Source organism: Archocentrus centrarchus, chromosome 2 (genome assembly GCF_007364275.1).
Source record: "Archocentrus centrarchus isolate MPI-CPG fArcCen1 chromosome 2, fArcCen1, whole genome shotgun sequence".
Taxonomy (NCBI): Eukaryota; Metazoa; Chordata; class Actinopteri; order Cichliformes; family Cichlidae; genus Archocentrus; species Archocentrus centrarchus.
This window is the reverse complement of record NC_044347.1, coordinates 2,207,222-2,223,640: the sequence shown is the minus strand read 5'-3', so window position 1 is coordinate 2,223,640 and position 16,419 is coordinate 2,207,222. Positions and strand designations below refer to the sequence as shown.

The 16,419-nt window shown below is 41.9% G+C and overlaps 1 protein-coding gene across 1 annotated transcript; it reads left to right on the top strand.

Moving 5' to 3' along the window:
• Positions 1–739: 739 nt before the first annotated feature.
• On the top strand, positions 740–16,179 carry LOC115791447 (zinc finger protein 726-like). Its single transcript, XM_030745538.1, has 4 exons — positions 740–757; positions 4,611–4,706; positions 5,193–5,789; positions 13,430–16,179. Exons 1-4 carry the CDS (start codon positions 740–742, stop codon positions 13,985–13,987), a joined length of 1,269 nt encoding a protein of 422 aa, XP_030601398.1. The 3' UTR covers positions 13,988–16,179.
• Positions 16,180–16,419: the final 240 nt, after the last annotated feature.

Below are 16,419 nucleotides of genomic sequence, written 5' to 3'. Positions count from 1 at the left end.
AATAGAATAGAATGTCTTTATTGTCATTATACAGGATGTACAATGAGATTGGAGGGCCACTCCTGTTCAGTGCTGTGCAATAAAATGTTGGATTTTATTTTGTCTACAGAAGCCAGAAGTTTGTCCACTTGTGATCAATTAGATTGATTTTCTTTTTTTTTTCTTGTGTATTGGTTGGGTTCATTTGAGTTTCATTTGTGGGGGTTTGGTCTGTGAAAGAGTTGATTTACATCTCTGTCAAGTATGGAGAGAGGCATCGTGGGGGGTGGAGAGACTTGAAGTGAAGTGTTAAGCAGGTCCATGTTGTAGTATGAATGGTGGAGGTGGTGGGACTGGGGTGGGTGAGTAACAGGTCTGTCCCGTTGTTGAAGCTACAGGAGAAGCTATTCAGGTTGTTGGTGAGGAGTGAATTGTTGGTGAGGAGTGTGAGTGTGTGTGTGTGTGGGGGGGGGTAGGCTTCTGATTCATTCACTGCCTGAGAACTTTTCAGACTGAAGAACTTGTTTCAAACAAGTTTCCCACCTCCTGTTTCTAGATGCCCACCCTAACATAGCAGGCTGGAACCGGCCGTATCCCACAGAAGTGTATAAATCCAAATGCAGCCTTAAAGGGCTCATTCCCCCAAACAGTGCAGTGTGGTACCTTCTAATAAAGATCTGTTCTCCTGCAGCTGATCATCAGGAGGAGGAGAGACTGACGGAGCAGCAGAGGAACATTTTCAGCCTCTACAGAGGAAACAATGAGTTCAACACAACAGGTGAGAAAAATCTCAGTGTTACACTATTATTGAAACTGTGTGACTTCATCAGCTGCTGTTGGTTTGGTTTATTATGTCCCAGTTAGCACTGAAGTTACAACAAGTCCAAATAAGAAGGTCACATTTTAACAGGACACTGAAACAAAGACATTAATAATCAAGATTCAGATCAAACCCACAGTTTATCACACAATACATCATTTTATTTGAACACTATTTGATCTATGATGTCATTTTCTTTACTGTTATAATTACACATTTCATGTTTTCATAGCACTTTTAAGATAAGATAAAACTTTAATGATCCCACAACACTGAAATTTACATATTACAGCAGCTCAGTACAGAGAAAAATTAAAGGATGAATAAAAGAAATGAAATAAAATAGAAAACACTGTGCATAAAATATATATCAATATTGATACACATATACATATATACACATAAACACACACATCAAAACATTATATACATTTGTAGCCGGTAAGGTACACAGCATACACGGTATGCATTATATGGATGAGAGTGTAATAAATACAATGTATCTGGACTGTAAGGATAAAGTGATGCAGAGGAGGTAAAGTGTCCAAGTGACTCAAGACATCATGATGTGTTATACAGTCTAACTCAGGGGTGGGCAATCCCAGGCCTCGAGGGCCAGTGTCCTGCAGGTTTTAGATGTGTCCCTGATCCAACACACCTGAATCAAATGGCTGAATTACCTCCTCAGTATGCAGTCAGGTTCTCCAGGGTCCTGCTAATGACTTCTACATGTGATTCAGGTGTGTTGGCTCAGGAACACATCTAAAACATGCAGGGCACCAGCCCTCGAGGCCTGGAGTTGCCCACCCCTGGTCTAACTGCTGTTGGGATGAATGACTGTGAAAGCGCTCCTTCCTGCAGCGAGGATGTTTCAGTCTCTGACTGAAGGAGCTGCTCAGCTCACCCACGCTCTCATGCAGAGGGTGATGGGGGGGGGTCCATGATGGAGGTCAGCTTTGCTAACATCCTCCTCTCACCCACCACCATCACAGACTCCAGAGGACATCCCAGCACAGAGCTAGATCTCCGCACCAGTTTGTCGATCCTGCTCCTGTCCCTTTCGGTGCACCCCCCCCAGCAGGCCACTGCGTAGAAAAGGGCAGATGCTCCCACTGTGTCATAAAAGGTCTTTAACAGAGTCCTGCAGACACCAAAGGACCTCAGTCTCCTCAGCAGGCTCTGTTGTAGGTGGGGGTGAGGAGAGTACAGGCAATGATAGCCCTGCACCAGGAGAGAGGGGGGACCGCATATGGAGGGGGGTAGATGAGAGCTGAGGGGTGGGGGAGGTGGTCAACGGCTCAGAGTCAAATCTATTGAAAAACAGATTCAGGTCATTAGCCCACCCCCGGTCAGCAGACACTGTGGCTCCTCCATTGTCCTCAAAGTGGCCAGAGATTTTTTTCATGTTTCTCCAGACTTCTCAGACTTTATGTTGGAGCTGTTCCTCCATTTTCCACCTGAAGCTTTCTTTGCCTCTCATGATCTTGTATTTCACATCCTTTTCACCCACGGTTTATTGTTGGAGAAGCACTGTAGCTTCTTGGTTGGCACAGTGTTCTCCACACAGAAGTGCAATGATGTAGGTAGACAAATAACAAATACGACTGTACAGCTTCTGAAGAAAACATACATGGAATGCAACTCTCGTGTAAACTTGTCTCTCCTCCTGCAGCTTCCGCAGTTCATCACTCTGTAGAATCAGGACATAATATAAATCATCTGGTGCTGATATTTGCTTTATCTGCTATAAAACATATGCATACAGGGCTTGGAAAAGTGTGTGTTGGCTGTCCTTTGATGGCATTCATGTGGCCTGCAGTAGTGCTATGAGGAATCTTGTGCGGCATTTCCATTAGTACCTGGTACCAGTTACCAGGTACTTTTTTAGTACTCACTCAGCTGGGGTTCCAAGCAATCTGACGCGATCCAAAAATGTGACATCGAAGAACAACATGCCACGATTGGCTAAAGAGAGTCATCAGTAGCTGAGTCATGAGAGCGACTCCTTCACTAGAATCAACCGCACCATTTTTAAAACTGATGGCAAGAAAATGGAGGCAAACCATTGGGAGGCTCGGGTCAATGTCCAGACCAACGATTCGCAGTGGTAGTTTTGCAATAAGAGATCCATCTGAAAGGCACACACAGCATACCGTATTTTTCGGACTATACGTCGCTCCAGAGTATAGGTCGCACCAGCCAAAAAATGCATAATAAAGAAGAAAAAAACATATATAGGTCGCACTGGACTATAAGTCGCACTTTTTTGGGGGGGGTGTTGATAGAATCCGAGACCCAGAGCAGAAATGCCATCTTGAACGACAATTTAAAATAATGGATTAAAGAACAGGACGAACACGGTTACGCCTACGTTATGCTAACGTAGCACATTCAGCTACATGACGCACAACGAACACGTGTTCGGTATGTTAACGTAACATTAACCCCTTAACTGGCAAGGGCCCGGTGACGGGCCGTTTGTAGTCCCTTTTATATGGCAGGCTAGACCCTCCCATTTTTATTGACACGTCATTCGGCCAATCATGTAACTGGCTGCACCAAATCACCTGACAAAGCTACGTGACGCCCTCTGAGTATTATTGGCTCTGGGAAACCCATTTCTTAACATGATTGGCCGAATGAGGTGTCAGTCAAAATGGGCGGGTCTAGCCTGCCATATAAATGCACTTCATTCGGCCCGCGGACCAGACGCAGCCAGTTAATAGGCTATGAAATGGGTTGTTCAGAGCCAATAATAACCAGAGGGTGTTATGTAGTTGTTTCAGGTGATTTTATTTGCTGCCAGTTAAGGGGTTAAGTTATTCAGATAACCATAGCATAAAGAACATACTAACAAGTTAACCAAACCATCAACCCATTGAATTCTTCATCCTCGGTGTCACTTCTAAACAATTCCGTACACTCCGTAGACGAAGCGCCGCTTCCTCTTCTGTGTTACGTTAGTCAGACTCGTCGTCAGCTGCAGTTCCAATTATTCCAGCCTTTCTGAATCCCAACAGGATGGTTTGTCACTGAAGCCCATGTTTTCTTGATCCATCCAATGACTTCCAGGAAAGTTGGGTGGCGCATTCTCCCAGTTGCCGTTAAGCTGTGCTCTCCATCCATCATCCACTGCGCCCACAGGTTACGCAAGACTGCCTTAAAGCTGCAGTTCACGGAGATGTCAAGTGGCTGGAGTATTTTGGTTCATGTGTTATAAATGTCACATATACGTCGCTCCGGAGTATAGGTCGCACCCCCAGCCAAACTATGAAAAAAAGTGCGACTTATACTCCGGAAAATACGGTACATATTTGAATACTTTACAGTGATAACCTTCATCCATTAAAACATTATACTAATGCATGGTGTTGGTAGTAAACTGGCATTAGCCACCCTTAGTTTGCCTCTAGCTCATCCATTATTGTGTTTGAGTTGCACACAAATTACGTCAATAGACTACTGCCCGCGTTGCTATTTCCACTCCACCCACACTGAGGTGGCAATTGTAATGAAAACACAACAAGACTGTGGCGAGTTGTTCTGGCCATGGCGAATAGGGACTAATAGACTATTGCAAACGCAGCATCTTTGTCCAGGATGTGTCTGTTAGAAAGTGTCTGAAAACAAGATTTCAGGATGGTTTTCATTCATCATCAGTGTTGTCCCATCCTTTAACATTTTAAAGCTGGACTGATGTGATTCTTTATAACCAGGATGTCCAATTAATGCTTTGAAATTATTTTACAAAAATTAATGTTTTTTTTTTTTTTTCCCTGTACATGGTTGCATGTGCTATTATCACCAATAGGTGGTTGTAATTTGGGCCGCAACGATTCCTTGGGCCGCAACGATTCCTTGGGCCGCAACGATTCCTTGGGCCGCAACGATTCCTCAAGTAACTCAGGTAATTCAATTCTAAAAAAATCATCAGCACAAATTTGTTGCTTTGATATATCGTTTAAACTCTGCAGCTCGAGTGTCTCTGAGTAAGTGGAGTGTTTCACCCACATTAGCAGCAGTAAAGTGTTTCGTCACTGCGAACGATTTCCTTCATTTGGAAAAAATGACCGTTTAACACTGAGTAGATCATTACGGACACTTTTTCCACACCTCCACTGCTCTCTGCCGTGTGTGTGTGTGTGTGTGTGTGTGTGTGTGTGTGTGTGTGTGTGTGTGTGTGTGTGTGTCTGTGTGTGTGTGTGTGTGTGTGTGTGTGTGTGTGTGTGTGTTGTGCTCACTGTGCTGAAAATTTCAGCTGTTATTTTTTCTCTACTTCAGCTGTTAGCTACCAGAACAGATCAGTATAACCACGATTTGCTAGCAGGCGCTGCCATTAGCACTAGCGACTGCATTTCACTCACTGCCTCTGTTTGTATCTCTGTCACTGCAGGACCAACATGGACAGAGAATTGAGTGCTCTCAGGAGGCTGGCAAACCTCACAGAAGGAAGAGAGAAAAAAAATACTTCTGTGATCTGTGTGGGAAGAATTTTGCTAATAAATGTACATTGAAAAATCATAAATTCATCCACACTGGAGAGAGACCGTTCAGCTGTGACGTGTGTGGAAAGTCTTTTACCGAGGCTGGACACTTAAAAACACACCAACTCATCCACAGTGGAGAGAAACCGTACCTCTGTGATCAGTGTGGCAAAGCTTTTGTCCACAGTAAAGCCTTAAAGAGTCATCAAATTACCCACTCTGGAATTAAGGCACACAGCTGTGACTTTTGTGGAAAAACCTTCAGCAACATAAGTAAGAGAAATGCACACCTCCGCATTCACACTGGACAAGATGCGTACTGGTGTGATCGGTGTGGCAAAAAGTTTGGAACAAAATGGCACCTAGAACACCACATGGTTACCCACACTGAGGAGAGACCTTATCAGTGTGACCTGTGTAATAAGACTTATAAATCGCAACAGTACCTGAAAGAACACCAAAAGATCCACAGCAGAAAGAAACTCTACAAGTGCAGTTCCTGTGAGGTATGTATTTTTATTTTGATCTTGTAATTTTGGCCTGTGACAGGTAATAGGCTTGTTTTTGAAGGACACCTGAAACACTTTAATTAAAAAAGCAAGACATTTAATATATTAAAGAATCAGAAGAAATCACAAATGCACATGTGGGACTCAGAGGAGAGACAGGGCTCTGTGAATGTGACCTCTCCCTCCCTGAGCCCATGTTCCTGTCTAACCAGAACATCTTTATACTGCCTCTTATCTAAACCTAAATAAATTGTGGGCACTATGACTTGGCCTTTGTCACTCTGTCTTGTTCAAGCTGGTTTTTCATGACCCAGATTCGATGCGATGAAGCCATAAAGCACATCTTCTTCCTGATGTTTTAATTTGTCATACAGAGCAATCTTGTCCAGATTAATAACAAAACATCGTGACGTTGGTGATGTTTAATTGTACGTACAGTGGCTGAATCCTCCAAGATAAGATGCACTGAGACAGAGAAGTTAGTCTAGCACTTTCTAATCTGTTGTTCTCTAATGTATTATTTAATTGTTTATTATTTGGTTGATCCCATGTTCATTAATTTACTGGAGTTTACTTTTAAACATTTGTCATTTTATTAATTAAGTAAAAATAATCCCTAACAACTCCCTCCTTTTTCACACCCTTGAGGTGTGAAACCAATTTAATACCCCTATGGTTATTAACCTATTGATTAAAATCTAAAAACATGTTTTTAGATTTGTTTCAGCAGAGACAGAGACAGCAGCTCTCTTTTTTCAGTAAAGAATGGAAAAACATATGAAAAGCACTCTAAGACATAATTATTATAAGCGCTCTCATTTCCCAAAGTCACCCTCATTTTCTATAAATTGAAACCAATCAAACCAAAATGCCAAGCAAGTGCACTAAAGCAGTGGTCCCCAACCTTTTTTGAGCCGCGGACCGGTTTAGTGTTAGAAAATATTTCCACGGACCGGCTTTTAAGGTGTGGCGAAAAAATACGTCAAAATAAATGATACGACCATAACCAAGTGTGATATTTTCTACGTATAATAATAAAAAACGTGAATCGACTTTGTATTCGTATGCAGCTCTATCAGCAGCGTTCTCGTAACATCCCGCCTCAACATGAATAACAGGCTCTCTGCCCACAGCGCTCCCTGGTCAGCTGTTAGAGCCATGGTAAAACATGCCTTCAAAATAAGATACACCGCAAAAACAAATACAGTGGAAATCACCTCAGTCGGATTCGAATGGCCCAGTTTGGGGTCTATTATCGAATTTCGCTGCAATGGCTTCTGCTTCATCTATGAATTTGCTTCTGCAAATTTTATAATCTGAAATTTTACTCGTAAGTGCAAGTTTGTAGCTTACACTTGCCACGATTGTCCCCGGTGAAATGAACTGATATAAACACTAAAACAATTTCCAGGCGTTATTAGTGTGTGTGTAGTTGTGCATGAACGAGCCGATGCATGGAAGTGGGCGGACAGGAGCTGAGGAGGGTTTTAGCGCTAAACTCATCCAGTTTATGCGATCACATTTAACTGGAAATTTATTACAATGGGACCAGATTTTTCATCCGAGGTAGGTGAATATCCGACGGATTTATGTGATGATTTTATTGGAATTAATGTTAGGAAAAATCAGGACCTGCAGATGCCATCCAACTAGAGCGAAAACCCGATTTGTGCGACTTCGACTTAGGTGATTTTTACTGTATAAAGCGCATGAAAAATACAACTCACCATAACACTGAATCAGTGTAAGCCCCCTGAGCTTGTTTCTCTGATACTCATTTTTGCTGGCTTCTGGTTTGACTGGGTTCGGCCGATTTCACATGGAGCGTGGCTGCAGAGCCGCGGTGTCAAGCGCTGGAGAGTCAGTTTGATGGCTGGGTCTACCTCACTGCTATCCCCGGTGTTGATAAATAAAAATGGTAAATGGACTAGTTCTTACATAGCGCTTTTCTACTCTTGTTGAGCACTCAAAAATTTAAAGAAGCGTTATGTAGGTCAACCAACCGATTTCGTTAGACAGGCCTGAAGCTTCTGGGTTTAATTTTAGCGGTGACGTATCATGTGAGCAGAAACGTCTTGACACGTCAAGAGGAAGTCATGGAGGGAAGTAACGGAGCGAATCCGCCCATTTTTCAAAATAAAATATAGTTTAGGCGCAGATAATAAGTAAAACGGAAATAATTTAAGTTATTTATTCTTTATGTGCGGCCCGGTACCAAATGTCCCACGGCCCGGTACCGGTCCACGGCCCGGGGGTTGGGGACCTCTGCACTAAAGCACAAGACACAAGACCATGATCATTCTGCAAACATAACTCAGAATATGTCTGTTTAAACCACATCACATGACACAAATATTTATTATCACACTTTCATCAGTTAGTATTTATTTACTAGATAATTGATCCTGTCATTACAGGTTCAGACCCTTTTTCTTTTTGTCTTTTCCTAGGGATTAGTCATCTAGTCTTCATTACAGTAACTGCAATAGAGACTAAAAGAGAGAAATTAGAATTTGTCCATCTGATTTCCCAAAACATTTCCCCATCATTAAAGATACAGGATTTATTTATTTATTTCTGAGTTCTCTGCTGGTTTTTGACAATGCTTTGGAGAATTGAACTGCTGTGGTTAAATTTTATTTTCACTGAGTAAACAGCACAAGTAACATCTATGTTATTTTGTTCTGCTGTTAATGATGTTCAGTTCTATCACTAAGTTTTCCAATTAGTCTCTGTAAAGTTAATCAACATTCCTGATTGGGTTAGTTATAATATTAAATCTAAGTTTTGTTTACTTTTGGCCCAAAAGGCATACAGTGACACAACTCTGCTGCTATCCCTTGAATTTGTTACTAACAACTATTAAGGCATAAAAGGACCCTTTTGGGCTGATTGTTTTATTGATGTAACAACCTGGACTAGTGGTCATATACCATTCCATTCTCCTGGAGAACTGAGGATACAGTCTGTGTGTCCCAAACATCGGGCCTTCAAGCCTCCTGTTTCCTTAAACCAGGTTCCGTTATTTCTGGCCTCTCAGACTGGCATGTTCCTACACCTATAGGACAGACCTTCAGACATGTTCCTCCTGGTAAAAACACATTCTCCTTATAATGGCACACCAGGGGGCAGTTACTGGTATCCATGAAAAACTAGTCCAGTTGTTTTAAAGTTCTGATTTTCCTTAATATCTATAATTTGAAAAGTTGAGTCTTGAAGTGCAGACCTTTGAGGTCAATATTTAAATTTGAATAGAACCTGTGGTCTGATCAGGTCTAACTATTCAACATAATTTTATTAATTTGATGTATTAATTTTACCCACTAAATATAACACCCTGACTCAAAAATTATTAACTTAAAATCTACAGACTACAATTTGCCGAGACACATATTTAACAGCAGAAGTGTATGTTTGAAAGATCTATTATACAGTGTATTCATATTACAGACCTCTTGATTAGTTAAACCCAGTCTGAATCAATTCTGGAGTAAAAAAAATCAGTCTATTGGATTGACACCTCATTTGGCCAATCATGTTATGAAATTAGTTTTCCAGAGCCAATAATAATCAGACAGCATCATGTGACTTCTCTGGACATGCCCCAAATTGCTCTCCAATCGTTCTGATTGGTCAGCTCTGACCCAAAATCTAAAACCTGACACATAGATATATGGCATCTTGGGGTGTGTTTTCAGATGAATCCACAAAGTTGCTGCACAATGAGTGCGTATTATGTCACTCACATGTTTACAGTACTTTTTCCTCACTAACAGATTGTATAAATATCTTAAAACAAGCTATATTTCTTCAACGAAGTGACAAAGTGACTCACGAGAGTGGATTATTATTTATTAGAGGACTTTGTCACTGAATCGACCGGTTTTACCGCTGCAGAATGCACACGAACGAACAGCTGTTACTCAGAAGGCGTTTCATAGTAAGTCTAAGTTTTTATTCCCAGCTTGTGCTCGTATTATATGCCGTTCAGCTGTAAATATGTGTGTCTTGATGGGCTTTCATGGCAGTTACACAATGGCTAAGAGCAATTTTTATTGATATTCGTGATATTCGCTTTGTGGTGGGCTTTGGGTTCCTTTGTGTTTGTGGGGTGTGGTGGAACTTATTTTTTCAAAAGCCTTCAGTCTCATTGGGTAACCCATTCACTAAAATCCAATGGTCCAAATTGCAGTTACGTCTTCTTCGCTATGCAGAACCGAACTTTATCTCCAGATCTTATCCCTTTCACCTGCGATCATGTTCGCAGCTGGACTACGTATCCAGCTTGCGGCTCAGGTCCAACAGGCTCTGAGTCTGAGTCTGAACAGCTCTGCATAGCCCATCCGTCTTGTTCTGCTGACTTGGCAGATGCCGAACTGCTGCCCAGATTTTCTTAAATTCCCGGTAAATCAGGTATCCTCCAAGCCCAGACAGAAGAGATCCCATTACCAAAAAGCCAAATATGTATACGTCTTCCACGTCCTCGACCCACAGCACTGAGAGACACAGAGGTCTTCACATGCCCCACGAATCCAGGACGTGTCCAACCGGGTCTGTTCAACTAGGACATACGGGCTTCCCTTTCCCCAATCTCATAGTGGAGAAAATATGATCCATGATGTTGAGGGCCCATTTTTCCACATCCATGTTGTTTCTTATTCGATTGATGTGTAAGAGAGGCCCTTTTCAGCAAGTAGGGTAGAAGGGGAGGGCAGGAGAGAGAGAAAAATGTGTCTGTCTCCGTCAAGAGCAGGAAGATTTGTAAAACTAATGTGTTTTAGTTCTTCACTGAGACCTGTGACTGAGCGTGCTTAAGGCCTACCGCTCCCCACGTCGAAGAGGTCTCCTGTTGATGACCCTCCTCCTGGGCTCAGACTTTACACAGAGGTCATGGGTCCAGGATCTTACACTTCACCTGTGAGCGCTCGACCCTCACTCCCTACTCTACCATCCATAACAAACAAAACAAAGCAAAAAAACAGCAACTTACAGCACACAAATTCTGTCTCTCTCTGACACACAAGCAAACTTAGATTAAGACGCGCACACGCACACACACTCCAGTTGCTAAACATTGCAATATTTTTTTCCTTTTTCTCTTTCTCTTTCTCTCTGTCTCTCTCTCTGAGCCACACACACACACAGGCACACACAATGACTGTCATTCTCACACACCAACTCCAGTTTTCTTTCTTTGCAAGGCGCACACACACACAAGCCTCTTTCCCACCAACAGGGTTCTGGAGCCAGTGCCTTTATTTGAACCGTTAGGCGAGTTTTCTATCGCAGAAGCACTCGGTGCTCGGCCGAAAAACGGGTTCAACTCCGGCCCCGCTGGTCTTTTCTACCATATTACATGTGTATTACATGAGAAAAGCGAAGCGATGTTCACAGCTGTGAATTAGGTTGGGCTCTAAGGCTGAACTTGCTGCTTTGTATCAGTTCATATCACAGATAAAAGGACACAAAGTGCGTACTTGTCGTCTAATCACTGTCTGTGTTTCCCTCTGTGCTGCACACAGATGCTGCAGTAGTTTGGTTTGGACCCTAAAATATACAGAGCCTTGTGAAAGTATTCGGTCCCCTTCAACTTTTCAACCTTTTGCTACATTTCAGGCTTCAAACATAAAGATATAAAATTTTAATTTTGTGTGAAGAATCAACAACAAGTGGGACACAGTCGTGAAGTGGAATGAAATTTATTGGATGTGTCAAACTTTTTTAACAAATAAAAAAACTGAAAAGTGGGGCGTGCAATATTATTCGGCCCCTTTACTTTCAGTGCAGCAAACTGACTCCAGAAGTTCAGTGAGGGTCTCTGAATGATCCAATGTTGTCTCAAATGACTGATGATGATAAACAGAATCCACCTGTGTGTAATCAAGTCTCCGTATAAATGCACCTGCTCTGTGATAGTCTCAGGGTTCTGTTCAAAGCACAGAGAGCTTTATGAAGACCAAGGAACACACCAGGCAGGTCCAAAATACTGTTGTGGAGACGTTCAAAGCCGGATTTGGATACAAAAAGATTTCCTAAGCTTTAAACATCTCAAGGAGCACTGTGCAAGCAATCATATTGAAATGGAAGGAGTATTGCAAATCTACCAAGACCCGGCCGTCCCTCTAAACTTTCATCTCAAACAAGGAGAAGACTGATCAGAGATGCAGCCAAGAGGCCCTTGATCACTCTGGATGAACTGCAGCGATCTCCAGCTGAGGTGGGAGAGTCTGTCCATAGGACAACAATCAGTCGTACACTGCACAAATCTGGCCTTTATGAAAGAGTGGCAAGAAGAAAGCCATTTCTCAAAGATATCCATAAAAAGTCTTGTTTAAGGTTTGCCACAAGCCACCTGGGAGACACACCAAGCATGTGGAAGAAGGTGCTCTGGTCAGATGAAGCCAAAATCCAACTGTTTGGCCACATTGCAAAACGATATGTTTGGCGGAAAAGCAACACAGCTCATCACCCTGAACACACCATCCCCACTGTCAAACATGGTGGTGGCAGTATCATGGCTTGGGCCTGCTTTTCGTCAGCAGGGACAGGAAGATGGTCAAAATTGATGGGAAGATGGATGGGGCCAAATACAGGACCATTCTGGAAGAAAACCTGTTGGAGTCTGCAAGAGACCTGAGACTGGGACGGAGATTTATCTTCCAACAAGACAATGATCCAAAACATGAAGCCAAATCTACAATGGAACGGTTCACAAATAAACGTATCCAGGTGTTGGAATGGCATTGAAGCTATGGACTGACCCGCCCGTTCCCCAGACCTGAATCCGATTGAGCACATCTGGGACATCATGTCTCGCTCCATCCACCAACGTCACGTTGCACCACAGACTGTCCAGGAGTTGGTGGATGCTTTAGTCCAGGTCTGGGAGGAGATCCCTCAGGAGACCATCCGCCACCTCATCAGGAGCATGCCCAGGCGTTGTAGGGAGGTCCTACAGGCATGTGGAGGCCACACACAATACTGAGCCTCATTTTGACTTGTTTTAAGGACATTACATCAAAGTTGGATCAGCCTGTAGTGTATTTGTCCACTTTAATTTTGTGTGTGACTCCAAATCCAGGCCTCCATTGGTTAATAAATTTGATTTCCACTGATGATTTTTGTGTGATTTTGTTGTCAGCACATTCAACTTCATTCATTCAGATCTAGGATGTGTTATTTGAGTGTTCCCTTTATGTTTTTGCGCAGCGTATAAGCATGATAGTATTACACTTACACACTTGCACATTTACAGCAGTGGTAATGCAGTACTACAGTATTTTAGTACTGCATTAGTATTATTCCATGGGTGGATACATTAGTATTAATATAGTGTGACATTAATATTGTGGCACTATGTTGGTGGCAGTTCATTAAGACAGTAATATTATTATGGTGGTATTATTGCAGTGGTAGTACTTCAGTATGATATTAACGTTATTATAGTATTAAATGAGTATTGTTGTAGTATTATGGTGGTAGTATTGTAGTTATTGTATCCCAGTAAGCTGAGTGTTCTAATGTAAACAGTAAAATGTAATTGGACGTTGGCAGAGATGCTCTTTATTTCAGGTGACGTACAGGATAAAAATGTTGAAGGATTCTCTGACTTATTCTGTCTTTGTGTCTTTGTGTAGAAGCAGAGCCACACAGATGGATCCAGTTCTCAGTCCTGTCGTCGCTGTGGTGGTGGGAAAGCGTTTCGCTGTGACCTTTGTGGAAAAACCTTCAATCATCAACACAACTTAAAAACACATCAACGTAGACACACTGGACACAACCTGAACTACTGCAAAGAATGTGGGAAAAGCTTCATCACAGCAGCTGGATTAAAACAACATGAACTCATCCACAGTGGGGTTAAAAAGCACGTCTGTGACCAGTGTGGGTCATCCTTCTTCCATGCAGACCGCCTTAAAGTACATAAACGAGTCCACACAGGAGAGAAACCATACAAGTGCAGACACTGCGAGAAAAGCTTCTCAAGTTCAAGTTATCGTAACGTTCATGAACGTTCACACATTGAAAGGAGCTACAGCTGTGACCAGTGTGACAAGAGCTTCAAGAATCTCATTTTATACTCCTACCACAAACGATCCCACGAAGCAAAGAACTGTTTCACTGTTACCAATGTGCAAAAACATTCTCTTCATTATCTGCTCTGTCCAAACATCAGCGTGATCATGCAGGGCTGAAATCATTCCCATCATTGGATCACAATGAATCTGCAGACACACAAAGATCCTCTTCTGGTTGCACAGTCAAACTTGAAAACCTTGAGATCCAGATCCACTGAATTCCGATGGAATCTCCTGTAAACAGTGTCAGTTAATGTCACACTTGGATCTGATGAAGTAGCTCTGATTTCTGGATTTGCAGTGAATAATCCTGAATCTGACATTTAGGAAGCTGCAAGTACAGATATATACATCAAGGTTTTTATTTGTGTTTGAGGAATTTTATTAATCCTTTAAAATGTTATCCCAGGTTTTCCAGTTAAATTTGAATCATTTTAGAAACAGTAGTAGTACTTGTAGTATAGAAATGTCTGTTATATCCAACTGATACTGCAGCCAAACTTTATCTTTAATAAGTACTTAAAGGTTGGTCGAGTCAGTGCAGTACTCTGTTTAATAAGCAGCAGCCATCGATAACTACAGACATCATGTCTCATTAGAATTTAATTATTCAACTAAATAATTTCTCACAGGTGACCCTGTCTGTGGTTATGAATATTAGCAGGTCATTAATATCCATTTATAACACTACAATAAAGTTAGAGTTGTTATAATTGGAAATCGAGGGGCCCATAGCTCAGGAGGTAAAGCAGGTCATACACTAATTGGAAGGTTGGCCGTTGGATTCCTGGCTGCTAGAGGCTGCATGCCAAAGATACTGAAGTCCAAGTTGCTCTCTGAAGCAATCATTGGAGTATGAATGTGTGTGAATGGACAGAAAGCACTTAGCTACAGATGGAGGTGCTTGTATGAATGGGCGTGAATGGCTAAATGCAAAATGTTGTTTAAGTGCATTAACTGCTCAGCTAGAGTAGAACAGCGTCATATAAGAACTAGTCAATTTACCATTTATAGTTTGTTTTTAATTACTCTGAATTTTCTTTTTGTAATTTTAGTTTTTAATCCAGTTTAGTTTGTTCCAAGTGTGGATTTATATTAGCGTAGGTTTTTCTTTGTTTCCTTTTTGTGTTACTTTTCTTTGTATTGCAGTAATATGTGGAAGTGTTGTCAGGAAGAGGACAGATTTAGGAAGTACAGAGCAGGTATTACAATTCAAACACAGCATCTTTGTGAATGACTCAGTGATGTAGAAATCCAAGTCTCAGACATCTGCCCACTGAGTTAGCTTTGAATCTTTTTATAATCCTTTTAATGCTTTTGATTTTAGTCATGGGTGTAAACTTAAACATGATCAGCATTTTAACTCTGACCTAAAGAATGTGGAAAAGAGACTCGTGGATCAACAGGATCTGCAGTCATTCACTCAAATATTTCTCCCACCAGCTGAGTCACATATTTCAGTTCCAGGAAGTCTTCACAGACACAGCATGCAGCGAGTGGATGGAAAGCTGCTGTGGTAATCCCTGCTCCTAAATCCAGTTCTCCCAGGACTCTAAATGATTTCACACCAGCTGCTCTGAAAACCTTCCAACATGAACTAAAACCATCACCAGGATGTGAAACAGCAGCTGCTGTGTCTTTATGTCCAAAAAAGATGTAAACTGAAGCTGAACTGAGGCTGTACTTCTGTGTAATACCAATCTGTACCACAAGATGGAGCAGTGAGTCAGTGTGACCTTTATTTAATCAGACAAAGAAGTCGTTCTTATTTCCAGGGGCGGCCTGCAGAAGTCAAAGCCTCTTGAGGAAATGGGGGTGAGGCAGCAAAGAAGTGCTGACAGGTAAAAACAGCAGCACATCAGAAACATCTCAGGAGCTTTTTAAAGTTTGCAGATGATCTGTTGTTGTTGGTCAGCTCCAGGACCATGAGAGCAGCCATGGCCCAGTCCTCTTGTCTTAATGCTGTTTAATGCTTTGTCTGTTACTGCCTTTGCTTTAGTGTGGCAGGCAGTGGCTGATGTCTCTGTCAGTAAGAAGGCTGGAACACTGACACTGATGAAGATGATGAAGAGCGCCTTGGACCTGTTTGATTTTTGAGACCATAAACACAGATTTTTATTTCCCAGCAGCCGGATGAACAAACGAGTGTTTGTCTTCCATCATGTAGGGTGGATTTGTTCTTCTTTTTCCTTCACTGTGTTTGATTCTGTTTCTGGGATGTTTGGAAAGGTTTTCATTTTCACATGGATGAGCTGCTGAATGCAAACCAAATGTACCTGCAGGAGCAAATAAACTCACCTGAACCTGAAGCCCTCTGATGTTTATGTTGGTGAATGTGACCACACTCACACACATTTCCTCTCACTTTGTATTTGCTAGTCATTAAAATCAGGCCTTATTGTGTAAATGTAACACAGAGTTCAAGAGAACAAGTGTATATGTACACATGATTGCACAATAATAATCTAGTTCCATATCTGTTGTATTTAACAGATATAATGTATGAATGAGAGCTAATTCTGTCCTGATTTTAAAGAACCAACATGTGG

Coding starts and splice junctions, on each gene's coding strand:
- LOC115791447 (XM_030745538.1), top strand. Junction 4,707..5,192: donor CGATTCCTCAAGTAACTCAG/GTAATTCAATTC, acceptor CTGTCACTGCAG/GACCAACATGGACAGAGAAT. Junction 5,790..13,429: donor ACAAGTGCAGTTCCTGTGAG/GTATGTATTTTT, acceptor GTCTTTGTGTAG/AAGCAGAGCCACACAGATGG.